The sequence below is a fragment of the Mesoplodon mirus genome (genome assembly GCF_964341445.2).
Source record: "Mesoplodon mirus genome assembly, chromosome: 2".
NCBI classification, from domain to species: Eukaryota; Metazoa; Chordata; class Mammalia; order Artiodactyla; family Ziphiidae; genus Mesoplodon; species Mesoplodon mirus.
The window spans coordinates 27,708,139-27,722,535 of NC_138977.1; the positions used below are offsets into that span (position 1 = coordinate 27,708,139).

Genomic DNA, 14,397 nt, shown 5'->3' on the forward strand with positions numbered 1-14,397 from the left:
ATTGTAAGTATGATGTTAGTCAATCTAAATAAGATAACTGTAAAAAAAAAATCCCCAAACTCAAAGAAACACAAAATCCAAATCTAATTCTTTGGGAATGCTTGTATAAATAAAAGCAACACCTAATTAACAATTAGTACACTCTTTATAAGGTGCAAAACAAGATCCTATGTGGGGAAAGCTCAATTTTAATTCCCACCTAACAGTCACTCTGAATACTTTATAGGTCAAATGTAATAAGAGCATTTGCTTCTACTGCCCATTTTCAGCAATACATTGTTCTCTCCGGAGAAGGTGGTTTGGGAAGTCAAAACACTGCAGTGGAAAACAGTGGCACTGACGGTAGAAGCAAAAAGAGACAAACCTTTGAAACAGGACTTACTGAAAGTAACCGTTAAAGCTGAGGTAGCCCATTAGGATTGGCCTTATCTGAGGGCTCTGTGGAGCAGTGCAATCAAAGGTGAACCTTCTCACAGCATCACGTACACCCCGACTTTCCCTTTACAAATGATGACTCCAGGCCTTGCACGACTTCCTTCCTTTTCCCCCAAGAAGCGGCGATGCTGCCCCTTTGCTGTATGGATGCTGGCCTCCAGCCTCCAGCTGCTGGTCTCCAGAACACTTAGGATTCATACAGTACTTTAGCAGGCAGCATAGTCCCACTGCTTCACATTAATGCCAAATGCCAAACTTGGAACAGAGTTACTTGATATTCCCCCTCCCTCCCCCGGAACTGTCTAAACAAAACATGTCATTCAGTTTTCAGCTTACTCCTAGTGCTGTATTGATTTATAATCTGCTTGAGATTTTACATAGGTGCAAACACTTCCAGAGGATGAGCCAAGGACTACAGAGTGCAAACAAAATTTTCTATGACTCAGGCACAGTAGCATCTGACTTGATAAGAGAGTGACAGGGATTACACAAGTTGGATTCTAAATAACCAGACCCGTTCAGATGTTCCTTTTTGTTCACAGTGTTCCATCCCTTTTTTTCTCTGCAGCAGTTTGAATGGCAGGAACTATAATAACAGTGATAACGTGGGAATGAGTTGAGCATGGCTTTGAGGGGGCACTGGTAGAAAGCTCATCTGACGGAATTAAATAAATATATTTTCGGGGGGGCAAAGACTGTCAGAATTACAATGGTATGATATATCCTTTTAAAAAAGAGGGCTTTAAAGAATTCACCATTTTGATCTAAAATCTGGGACCTAACCTAGTTTGGGGATAAGAACCTGTGTCTTCAAAGTGGCTGTGGGACCTTTTGCCTTTTCCTGGCCTCATTACAGTTATCCAAACAAATAAACACTTAAGAAGGGCGTCTTACAGTATTTTCTCTCTTTCACTCAGCTTCTTAGAGCTGCAGCTTCAGTAACTATAATATACTCTACACACTTCAAAATTACATAGGAAAATACCCAGAATAACTAAATAAATAAAAGGCTAAAGAAGACTGGAACAGTACTGTATCTCCATCTGAGACTAAATCATCCACTTCCAGCAACACAGAGAAGGGCTAGGACAATTTTGTTCAAAAGATTTATATACAGGTTTGAATCTAGAAATTAAGGTAAAAGCATAAATATTGAGAATTTCAACTAGATTCAGAATGATTTCAGAAAGATATGATACAACAATTTAGAATAAAACAAAGGCAGAAGAGCATCATATTTGGGTTTGCTTGAGATATACATAAGGTGCAACAACTTTTTCTCTTGAGGATGCTTGTGGGACAAATGTTAGTGTAGATGGTGTTTGCTGGCAGATTAAGGTACACACCATAGCAATATGATTTTCCAAAATAAAAAAGAATGAGAGAAGTGAAATGAAAATGATAAATGGGGGAGGGTACTACATGTTGGTCTGCAATATGTGTGCTCACAAATGTTGTTACCTGAAAATACCAACACCCCTCTCCAGTGGATTCAGGGCATGAGAAAAGCACTATGTTTGAAATCAAGACATTACTCAGAGAAATGACAAGGTGAGTGTCTAAAAGACTATAAAGCTTTGCAGGATTTCTGCTACTCTCAGTGCCTAACCGCTTAAAAATTAAGCATGTCTACAAGAAGGTGGGTTTTTTTTTTTTCTAAAGTATCTGAAAACAGTCGTATCCAGTAGGTTGCCCTCCACCCCGACCCCTGCCTAAGGGAAAAGCCACTGAGGTTTAGGAAAAGCAGATCAAGTAAGATATATTAATCACATAGAAAAAAGTCATCTTTTTTTTTGCTTCTTTTTAAAAAAGGTCCCATGAATATACAGCACTCTGTTAAGGAACTCTAGTGAAATGTAATCAGAGGACTGGAGGAGAGGGCACTGGCAAAAATAGACCTATTCTAACATGTTCTAGAGGATAACAAGTTAGTGCCATTGTCAAGGTGCATGTTCTGCACCAAACAACTTTTTTTGTTGATTTTATTTTTTTTTTTGGATTTTAGCTAATTATAATTTTTAAATCACTGCTAGCAAGTGGTCCAGAAACTCCAACAGCCACCAACACTGGGACCCAGCAATGTTCAAACATTCACTTTGTGTTTCGAAATTTAGAAAATATGAATACAACAGCATCATAGTAAAAATATCATGCTAAAATCTGGGGTTGCTCACCTGATTTATTTCTGTGTGAATGGGGCTAAGCTTCTGCCTCTGATTAACCTTGCTTACTAGTTCCTTCTTCCTCCATGCCCACAAGGAATATGCATTTTTGAGGACACCGTTCCAATGCCCTGATGCCCTCTTTACCTGCTTTGAAAAAAAAAAAAGCCCAAATCTCTCTGTTCTTTTTCAATTCTGTTAGTATGTTGTACATAGTTTCCAGCAGCGAAACTGAAGTAACATCTACAACCGTGAAAAGCTAAACCTAGTCAGTACTAATAGAGTCAGTTTTTGGTATGGCTATTAGGTCAAATTACGATTAGAAAAAAAATCATCATTACAATTCAGTCAAGTATAAATAAGATAGCTAGATAAAACCTTGTAAACTGTCACCATTTAGAGATCTAATTCAAAAGTTTCAACCTTGAACTAACACTATCAAAATTCCGCCAGTTTGAAAACCAGTAAAAATTATTGCTGGAATCCAATACTTAAAATTTGGTAGTTTGTGCTGTGATGCAAGAGTGGGGAAATACTTTGTGCTATGGAACAAATACCCTGTAAAATCTGTAGCCGCCGACTAATTTTGATTTATCACTTTGCATCTGTTGCTAAGAAACAAGATACTGTGAACGGCAGGTGATGGAGTCAATATGTTGAATGTTCTAAGCCAGTTAATCCAGTTGCACTGGCATATGTATAGTTGGTTTTATGTTCAAAAGCAACAAAACATGAAAAGGAAACAGGAAACTTGCAGGTGGATCTATAACCGCGAGTCCCACTCTGGTCAGGCACACCTCCCTCATCAATACCTCCGTAACCACAAAAACTCAAAATGGCTCTAAAAACCTGCAGTGCCAATTACGCTGTGCATAGCAATTGCTACCCGTCCAGTCTGTCTGGGATGGATGTAAAAGGGCTGTAGCTCAAAGACCACACAAAGTGAGTGTGTCTTCAATGTGTTCTGAATAGTGAAGTAATACTAAGGTCACTTCTGAATACTATTTTTCTTTTTTTGTCTGTATGAACGATCCATTGGTCACTCAGACCCTTGTGTAAAAATAAAAGAATCCTCAAGGCATGAAAACATCAGTAATCTGTAATCTGCTGGACTCTTCCCCTGTCTGGGAAAATATTCGCCACAATTTGACCCAAGCAAATTCTTCTTGGTCACTCAAGGCTAAGAAAAAATTTCTGCTTGTAAGAACTGTAATTTTTCTTCTTCTCTCTCTTTCTCTTTTTGCCAGCAAACTACCACTCTCTTGGCAAATATAAAAGTGCAGAATATATGGACCACAAGGCCGAGCATACACCGCTAACAGCGGTACATCTGCCTGCCCGTGCTGTTTGGGAGTCTCTGGAAGAGGCTTTTTAATATTATTCTACAATATAAATGTAGGTATAACCTATTATATAAACCATCTTAGAACATAAACCTCCACGTACAAAAAAGACCAAGAATATCTAATAATAACTAGTGCAGTGTGTCAGTTTTTGTTTTTTTGCTGTTTGTTTTTGTTTTGAAAGAATAACTAGGTAATATATGAAACTAGTTTCACACTCTCTGGTTGGTAAAAGAGACGCTGGATGAGCTACAGTAAAGGCAGCCTTTTACCAAGTTACCACCTATTACCATCAAAAGCCTTCAATAGAAAGCAAAGCTCTAGGATCATCCCATTTCTGCTCATTATCAGACAGACAACATCACCCTCAAAGACTCTGGGTTCTGAAAGAACAAACTGGCCCAGGGTGCCAACTTCTGCTTCAAGTGAATCTGGGCCGTGTAGGGCAACAAGCCCTTGTTTGCTGTCTGTATTTGCCACCACATGGACTCACTCGCATCTCTCAATAAAGACAAGGCTAGGGTAGTAGGTAAAGCACAATGGTTTACAAGTAAAGGGTGCTTCACTGGTCGGCGCAAGAAATAAGTACAGGAGTCTGGGGCATTTCTTTTGGCTGTCCATCATGGGTGAGCGGAGTTGATCTCTGACTTCTATGCATGTTCCATGGCGGCCACTTCGGCCAGCACAGCGAGGCTGAAGAACGCAGACACGGCGGGCATCTCCGGGGTGCTGCTCCGCGTCTCCGTGGACTCTCGGTTGTGTGAGCGTTCGTCATTGCAGCCTGTCTCGGTCACCTTCACAAGACTCCTCTGCAGTTGTTCCTTTGGTTTGTCATCCAAAGTACCTCCTGCTGGTGATACCCGGCCATCTGCTGTCCTGACAAGGTGTGTGATCTTGGTTTTCCTGGCTTTTCTCTTTTGACTGCCCACCAAGGGCTCTTGCGCCGTTGTTGGCTCTGGAGTGTTGCGAATGGATGGGGCATTTTTAACCTTATAAGCAGGCTCTGTGGTGTTTCTGTCTTCTGAAAATATGGCTTCTGTAGGGTGAATGGCAGCCAAGAAGAGTTGCTTGTTTGACCATTTATCCCCACTTCCTTTTTCCGGAACATTAGGCTTCTCCTTGTTGTGCTTGTATTTGCTGACAATTTTGTGGAATAAGTTCTTTTTCTGAGACTGGAAAGGACCTTTGCTGGTTTTGGTCGGTTCTGAGCACATATGTCCGGTCTTCTTCTTTTTTCTTGGGACAGGTACACATTTCTGGTCAAATGTAACAGGACTATACTGAGGGAGGCTGTTGAATTTCTTTTCAAATTCTTCATCCAGCTTTGCTGAGCCAAGGAGAGAGTCTTCCTCTGGCTTTGTCTTCTTGAACTTCTTGCTTCCACTGGTCCCACTCTGGTGAAACGTCCAGCTTTCTTCATGCCAACACTCTTCATGATCAGAGGACTTTCCTTTTCCTGACCTTCGTTTCCCTCTGCCAACATTAGCTCGCAGAGAGGTGAGCATACCCTCAGACACCAGGGTTTTATAAAGAGCACCTTTGCAAGACCTCTCAGATTTCCGGGAGCCACAAGTCTCTATTTTTCTGTGACACTCACTGTCCTCAGGCTTGGCCTGTCCCGATAGACTGGGTGGTAATGCATCCTCCGTAGGGGTCAAAGGTTCTGCTTTTATACCCTCTGGGACCTCACCAGAAATGTTCTTGCTGGCAGAAATACTGATAAAATCTTGAGGTCTTGACTCTTTGGTGGTGTCTGAGGATTTCTCCTTTGACATTTTCTTCTCTCTTGATTTCACTCTCTTCTTTGGTGGCTTGGCATCCAAAATGCTTCCCTTGCCACTCGAGGATGTATGGACCTGCTTGCGAGGGGTATCTCCAAGCTTCTCGATGCCCCAGTCTCCCTTTGCAACAGCTTCAATGGTGTACATGACACTCTCGATATCAGATTCCGAGGACTGCCTCTTTTGGCAAGTCTTCTTGGGTGTGGATTTATCATTTCCATGTCGATCCATTTTGGTTTTCTTCTTTTCCTTTTTTAGCTTTTCTGGTTTGCTTAATGCTGTGGGATCCTCGATGATCCTAATGCCATGAGGATGGCACATGTGATCCTTTCTACTGGGAACATCGCTTATTATTATCTTGCTACTGCCAGAGTAAGAAAAATCAGGGAAGTGACTACCTTTTTGATCTTCCTCTAATTCTTCCTTTTTAATTGCTTTAGGAGCTTCCATTTTTATACGCATTATATCATCCATTCGCAGCTCCTCAAAATTTCTTAATTCCTTAGAATCTCTTACATTTTCCTTAGCTGATTTTTCAAATTCTGCTTCTTTCTGGAACCTGGCTTCATCTATTTTCTCCATTTTCATTTCTCTTTCTTCCTTGCCCTTCTCCAGTTCTTGAATTCTTCCGCCATCTGATTCTTTGGCTTTTATGAGCTTTGATTCTTCCATTTTCACCCCCTCTGATGCCAGGCACATCTCTGCCAGTTGAAAGAGTGCAGACTTTCCACAGCGTTTTACAGGTTCAGCACCGCCCAACTGTGAAGCCTTCGAACAAATCTCTGCAAACTGAAACAAGGCTGATGCTTGACATTGTTTTGACGGAACATCAGGGTGGGAGGTACCTGAAGATATCTCGGCAAACTGAGATAATGGTGACTTCTGACGCAATTCAGAGGATTCTGAAACATCAGGCCTGCAAGTGCCAGAGGATATCTCTGGTGTACCAAGAACATGTTCTCCAGCTAAAAGCAGCATGCTCAGGCCTCCCATTTGAGTAGGATCGGCCATCCCAAAGTTAAGCTGAGGCATTTCTTCAGGCTTTGTTTTCTTGGGGCTTGGCGAGGCTCTTGAAGAGTCAGATGGGAAGGCCCATAGTTTCTCCCGTGGATTGACAGTGGATGTTGGGGAACTCACAGGCTTGTCTGTGGTAGCACACCATTTGTAGCCAGGATTTGCTTTCATAAATGCATGTTTATACTCCTTGGCCATGTCTGTGTATTTCTGCTTTTCCTTTGGATCGAGAACAGCCCACCAATCAGCTAGTATCTTGGTAGCACCTCGGTTATCAAGCCTGGGGTGTTCCTGACGTACAAGAGAGCGATGACGTTTGCAAAATAAGAGAAATGCATTCATTGGTCTCCGGGCTCGCTGTTCTGGTGATTCATCATCTTCAGTTTCACCATCTTGCTCTAGACCAGCGGCCCCAAGGAGTTGAACCTTATCAATATCCTCCTCTTCGTCTTCCTCTTCTTCCTCTTCTGAAAAGTCAAGAAGTTTCTTTGCTAGCAATGGATGCCACTGAAGGCACTTTCGTTTTGGTCGTTTTCCAGCTCCTTCTCCTTCTGCGGAATAATCTTTATTTCTATGACTGCCTTTCATGACTCTGACCGGTCAAGTCAAGACTTTCCATCGTGAGTTCAATGGAACATCAGAACTTCCAGCTTCTGTGATGCAGCAGAATTCCAGGAAGGCAAACGGAAGGTACACAGGGAGGAAGATGAACTGCGGCAAAGCCTGTGTCATATGATAGTGACCTCGCGGGTTCGCCGGGCGCGAGGGCGTGTGTGTGGCTCGCCCTCAGCGGCCAGTCAGGGCTTCTCTATGGGAAAGTGGAGAGAGAGGAGCTCGCGGAGCCGCTCGGCCTCCCTTCACTGTACACTCCAAGATTCTGAGTTTTAAAGAATGACTCTCGTAACCACTAAGGACCTACTCTATAGCACAGGGAACTATACTCAATATTTTGTAATAACCTATAATGGAAAAGAATCTGAAGAAGAATATATATATATATGAATCACTGTGCTGTACACCTAAAACTAACACAACATTGTAAATCAACTATACTTCAACTTAAATGATTAATTAATTAATCTAATTAAATACACTTCCTTCCCTAAAAAAATAAAATGACTCTCAACTCTTCTAAACATATAAAATATTTTCTTAAACCTTAATCCACCCACTCCTGACACGTTAGGACCTGAGGCAAGACTGCGCTGGGCTGGAGGCTGAGGCCCTGCCCTCCAGCTCTGGGTCTGCCCCGTGTCCTGTAGGGCCTTGCTTACGGGACGGAACGTGGACGCCCAGCCACGTAGCCAAGCTCCCGCCTCCCCTGCTGCACACAGATGAGCTTGGCCCCCTGGGGCCTGCAAGTGTCACATCTGTGGCTGGGCTCGTCTTCTAGACCATGGTCGTCACCTGGAAGCTTCTTAGAAATGCAGAATCTCAGGTCCCACCCAGACCTACTGAACAGTAGTCTACTTTTTCATAAAATCTCTAGGTGACTTATGTGCAAGTTAGAGCTTGAGAGCCTTTGCTCTCACGTGGGAGGCTGAGGTCAGAGGCACCCAACTCTTAAGTTTAAGAGACTCCCTGTTAAAATGCTTTGTTCGTCTTCTGACCTCTGAAGGACTTGAGAAGATTCTGGCCAATGATCAGTTCTGTTCAATTCCTTGTTGGACTTACGGTACATTCCAAACTATAGCTGATTTTTCCTCTTATACATTTCATTTTTTTCGGTCAGGTAATTTTCCTTAAGCTGTTTTCTTAGTTGGAATGCACCCCACCCACCCTACTCTGTCAATATCACCTGCATCAGGGTGGCCACCTCTTCCGTGAAGCCCACCGCAATACCCCCAAGGAAGAGCTTCCGTTCTGACCCCATCCTCCTTAGTTGAAAACTCTGGTAGCCCATTCACTGGGTCTGCTCTGGTTATACAACTGAATCCTCCATGAGACAATCAGCTCCCTGACATAGGAGCTGAGTCCCATTCAGATTTAGATTCTCCATTACCCATAGCTGAGTCTATCAGATTTTAAATACACATGTGAAATTAAATCTGCCTCTCTTAAGTTTATTTTTGTGGCTCCTGCAATTCTCTGCTTGTGCCAGAAAGGAGATTAAAATAGCCCTGCAATTTTAATGAAGGTGGGTTTTACTCCTGGGTCTTACCACATTTAGGAAAGTGTATACATTTTGTACTTTCATGCAAAAGTGTGCTTGGCACCGACCTGGTGGTCACGAAGGGAAGCAAGGGTGTTCTTCGATGAGAATTCTTGGGCAGCTGGGTCTAGTTCTGTTAGTGAACAGTATTCAAATGGAGGAATTGCTTTAGCTTGGAAAGTAGACCTCAGATATAGGAGGAATACAGCAGAAGAAAAAGGAACTTATGAAAAACGGAATACAGAAGTGTAAAGGAAAGGTAAATTTCTATGACTGGCCCAGTCTTCTGATTCTCCGTGTCCATAGATCATAACTGGGGAATCACAGGGGTGCAGAGAGGGGGCAGGAACTTGCAACGGGGAGTCTGTGCTCTAGTTTTGGCTCTTCTGCTAATTAACTGAGCACCTGAGAAACTCACTAAACATTTGTGGGTCTCTGTTGTCACATCTGAAATATGAATAGTTGGTCAATGCTTCTTAACCAGAGAAGAAAGCTAGAAAAATGGGGGGGGGTAGGGGGTCTTGTTTAAAGACACGTGGCCAGGTGGGACACCCAGAAATGCGTATTTGCTGGGTTTGTGATGGGCCCCAAGTATGAGGTGCCTTTCTGATATTCAGTTCTGGTTAAGCATCAGTAAATCAGATGCTCTCTTAACATTCCTTCTAGCTCAAATATTCCCCGATTTCATGACTACCAGCCCCGTAGTGAATGCATGGTTAGGAGTCGACGTGTCTGGCAGACACTGCTGGTTGTACTCCTCTTCCTTTAGGAACAAAACCCAAAGTTTTTGCTCCGCACACGCCTCCCAGAATAACTATTACATTTCCCAGCTTTCCTTTGGCTATGTCCGTAGACTAAATTCTGGCCAAAGGGAAGTGGTGAGTGTAGGTTCCTGGAGTGCTCTTAAAAGACAGAGCTGTGCCCTCTTGCTTCTTCTTGCTGACAGGCATGCATAGATGATAGTGGAAGATGGGCCAGCTGGGTCAGTGCCGGACATGGGAGCTGCCATAGGAGATGGGAGGGAACCAAGACAGTGTGGCCTGGGTCCAGGACACCAGGGAGTCGTGTCAGGAGGGAACTTCCTACCCCCAGGCTTCCTTTATGTGTGAGAGAAAGACATTATCATCTAGTTAAAGTAACTGCAATTTTGCTCTTACTCTTTCTTTCAGCCAAACCCATTTTAAACTAAAACAATATGGAGCATGAAAAAGACTTTACGGACTCCAGTTATGCTTCCCAATCTTCATGTCAGCACGAATTGGAATGTCTGTTTACTGTGGCTTCTTGTTTTCTACTTCTTTATGTGTAGTATGTTTATAAGACAGAGAATACTATTGTCTTTTACAGAGAGCACGTCTTTCACAGCCAAAAATTCATGGAGAGGTATCACAGTTTTAGGAAGCACAGTTTTCTTTTTATGATTTTATCTTATTCTCTACAAACATATATTATTTCCTTAGCATATGCCATATATATATATATATATATATATATATATATATATATATATATAATTTTTGCCCTCAAAAATGGTCAGTCACCAGTAATTTTGTGTGAAATTTGGTAGGACCTGAACTACAGTGAAATACCAAGAACTGCCATTTAAATTACATATTATTGCTAATAATTGTTATGATTGGCAATAAGCAAACATGTGGTGTTGAGTTTTTTAAACGCTTCTACATTTTTTTTGAAAGTTTGGGCTTTGACAAGAGCTCATTAGGAAAACACCTTTAATTCTTTTCCTTCTTATTTATAGTTGAACAAAAGCGCACACCTCCACACACCATATATGTATACGATAATGGAATTTGTTTCTTGTGAACTTGCATTTAGCCTGTGAAAATTACCTTTAATGACTTTGAAAGATATTGTGCTTTTTGCACATTTTAAGTTTCTGATGGGGGACAGGGATGAGGGGCAGTGATGGGAGGATGGTGAAAGAAAAATTATATATATACATATACATATATATATATATGTATATGTATATATATATAAAATTCAGGGCATAAGACCTGCAAAATTCTGGGATTAAAAGTCATGTGAATAATCGTTTCCATTTCCAAACCTCTCTTAATAAAGAATGATAAAATGCCACAGTAGATATTTCAGGCTATTTAATAAAACTCTCTTTCTCTGTCTCTCTGTCTCCTTTCTCTCATACACACACACACACACACAGCACACCCCAAAACGAACTCATTCTCACATACAGAATAGAAACTAAACCAAATCAAACCATAGAGAAAGATGATTGGGTGGGGAAAGGAAACGGGGACTCTTATGAAGAGCTCTCTCTGTTTACCTTCATTCCTCTCATCCGGGTCAGTGTAGATGGAAGCCAGAGTAGAGAGGGAAAAGATAACAAAAGCCAATAAAATGAATGCCATTTCCAGGTTGGTAAACGGAAGCTCCATGAAAGACCACAAACTTCTTCGCCTGCAATAGAAAGCAGACACTGGCTTAGTATACCCTGGTCCAGAGAGAACTTGTTGAGTAATTATTTAGTGTAGAATGAGATTTACTAAGACTTTTTTTTTTTTTTTTCTTTTTTTTTCTTTTTGCGGTATGCGGGCCTCTCACTGTTGTGGCCTCTCCCGTTGCGGAGCACAGGCTCCGGACGCGCAGGCCCAGCGGCCATGGCTCACGGGCCCAGCCGCTCCGCGGCATATGGGATCCTCCCAGACCGGGGCACGAACCCGTATCCCCTGCATCGGCAGGCGGACTCTCAACCACTGCGCCACCAGGGAGGCCCTACTAAGACTTTTTAAGATACTTCTGTGCACCTGGAACAACACACCTGGCACCAGCAGAAATGGAGGGTGCTCTCGGTTTTTGAAATTTGGCATCAGTCTTGGTGTAATTGAACTTAGACTTTGCTGTGTAGATTGGAGGAGAACATGGGAGTCTGAAGGGCAGAGTCGATTTATGTTTTATGAGTTTTTTGGACAAAACCCTGGGAGTAAAGATAGAGTATATTTCATATCATGAAGGAAAAATAATGTTGGTTTCTATCTCACTGACCACACCCAGGTTCAGAGTAATGTTCTTGTGCCTGAAGTTATCCAGCGTTTGCCAACCAGGTGATAAATCTACAATGGAAGCAATTTTTAGTGAAGAAACCATAGTCTTCAGAGTAGCTGGATCAAACTCGACCCAAATAAAGATAAATGTGTTAACAATTCAACCATGCGAACTTCCAATCTCAGACTCGAAAAAGGAGAGCTCATGTTTCTAGAAAGGAAAGCATAGTTCCATTGGGGGGAAAGGATAACATCTAGTTGGAAATAACCTCTGTCTTTCTGTCTTTCAATGTTTACTACATAAATGGAAAATATTTAAAACACTGCAGACATATGTGGGAATGTTATAATTTTAAGAAGACCCAAAGAAAGAGATTTCACATCTTTCCACTGCAACTCATTCCAAATTCTTTATTTACTGTCTATTTTAGGGAAATAACTTATTGGGGTCTTTCACCTAAGGGTTCAGTCTCCTTTAAATATATTTTTTAAATGACTTCATCATACCCTGTAGTTGAGAGACAAGATTTGAGGTGGGAGTTAGGCTTGCTCTCTTTCCTAGTTGCAGTCTTCCAGCGTTGCTATAGCAGAACAGAGGTGGGTGAGGGGATAATAAGTTCTTTAAAATCTGCTGGTTTTGAACAGATTTCTGAGTCTTTTTATTTTCTTTTGGACATACTTCTTACAATTGACAATAGTTTGGGGGATATTGATCAGAAGTCTGTAGCTTTTCGTAGGTTTGTAGGACAGAAAATTAGACATGGAATTTATGTGTCATAGGTATGCACATTTTAAGATATGAAGAATACTACCGGGGCTTCCCTGGTGATGCAGTGGTTGAGAATCCACCTGTCAATGCAGGGGACACGGGTTCGAGCCCTGGTCTGGGAAGATCCCACATGCCGTGGAGCAACTAGGCCCGTGAGCCACAAGTACTGAGCCTGCGCGCCTGGAGCTTGTGTTCCACAACAAGAAAGGCCGCGACAGTGAGAGGCTCACTAACCGTGATGAAGAGAGGCCCCTGCTCGCCGCAACTAGAGAAAGCCACGCACAGAAACGAACACCCAACACAGCCAAAAATAAATTAATTAAATTTAAAAAAAACAAAGAATACTACCAAGGGGGTTAAGATGTATCTTGGAAATTTTTCACATCAGTGCACATTGGTCGAGCTTATTCTGGTTACTGGAAGCTGAGCATTCTAGAGTATGGCTCTACTGTCATTTAACCACTCATATTGATGGGAATTTGGGTTCCTTCTAATTTTTTGTCATTGCCAACAATGCAGCAGAAAATATTTTTTTGTAAATATAAATTTTGCACACAGGTACACATATCTCTAGGAAAGATTTATAGAAGTAGAACTGCTGGATGTATAAACTTTTGAAATGTTCCTTCACAAATTTCCCTGAAATTTACAACCTTATCAGTACTATATGTAAAGAACTGGTTCCCAAATCCTTCTTCAACACTCCCTCTTTCGGTTTTCCCCCCCAATTTGAAGTTAAAAATACTATCTCATGTTTAAATTGGCTTTTCCCTGATTTCTAGTGAGGTGGAACATTTTTTTATGTGTTGATTTATTATTTATACAGTTTGCTCTGTGAATAACTTGTCTTTATCTTTTGCCCAGTTTTAAACTGGGCATTTGTAATTTTCTCACTGATTTGTAGACACTCATTATAAACTTTGGATAAAAAATTCCTTTCAGGGCTTCCCTGGTGGTGCAGTGTTTGAGAGTCTGCCTGCCGATGCAGGGGACGCGGGTTCGTCCCTAGGTGAAGTAGGTGAAGCTTCCTTGCCCAGTCAAGATTTCTGTTGGGCTACATGTTTTTCTACAGTGACTGATTTCTGTTCTTATTTGGACTCATATTTGCAAAGAAGCACTATATGTTATGTTTCAACTTTAAATTTTAAAATACATCATATGGTCCAGAACAAAAGCAATGTTCTTCAGTACCTCTGAATGGTCAAATGTAGATGATCTATGTAAATTCAGTTAGGGATCAAAATAGCCAGACTTCTTCCAGTGAGAAGAACTGAACTGACAGTCTTTGAAAATCTTTCTCTGGAGACTTCTTACAGTAACAGGGAAAAATGTGGGTTCTTGGTCAGTTTCTCAACAAATACAATTTCCTGAAATATCTCAGGGCTTTGTCATACCTTATACCCTTTTCAACAAAGAAAGTTGTCTTAACTATTCCCTTATAAAAAGGCATAGAGGGCCTCCCTGGTGGCGCAGTGGTTGAGAGTCCGCCTGCCGATGCAGGGGATACGGGTTCGTGCCCCGGTCTGGGAGGATCCCATATGCCGCGGAGCGGCTGGGCCCGTGAGCCATGGCCGCTTGGCCTGCGCATCCAGAGCCTGTGCTCCGCAACGGGGGAGGCCACAACAGTGAGAGGCCCGCATACCGCAAAAAAAAAAAAAAAAAAAAAAAAAAGGCATAGAGTAAGAGAATTGAGAATGTTAATTACAAATGAGATA

The 14,397-nt window shown here is 41.9% G+C and overlaps 1 protein-coding gene across 1 annotated transcript; it reads right to left on the reverse strand.

Moving 5' to 3' along the window:
• Positions 1–3,841: 3,841 nt before the first annotated feature.
• LOC309792615 (HMG box transcription factor BBX-like) lies at positions 3,842–7,400 on the reverse strand. Its single transcript, XM_082602344.1, is given in 2 exon segments — positions 3,842–4,602; positions 4,604–7,400. Coding segments are annotated over 2 exon segments (2,820 nt in total). The 5' UTR covers positions 7,324–7,400; the 3' UTR covers positions 3,842–4,502.
• Between the last annotated feature and the right edge of the window lie 6,997 nt (positions 7,401–14,397).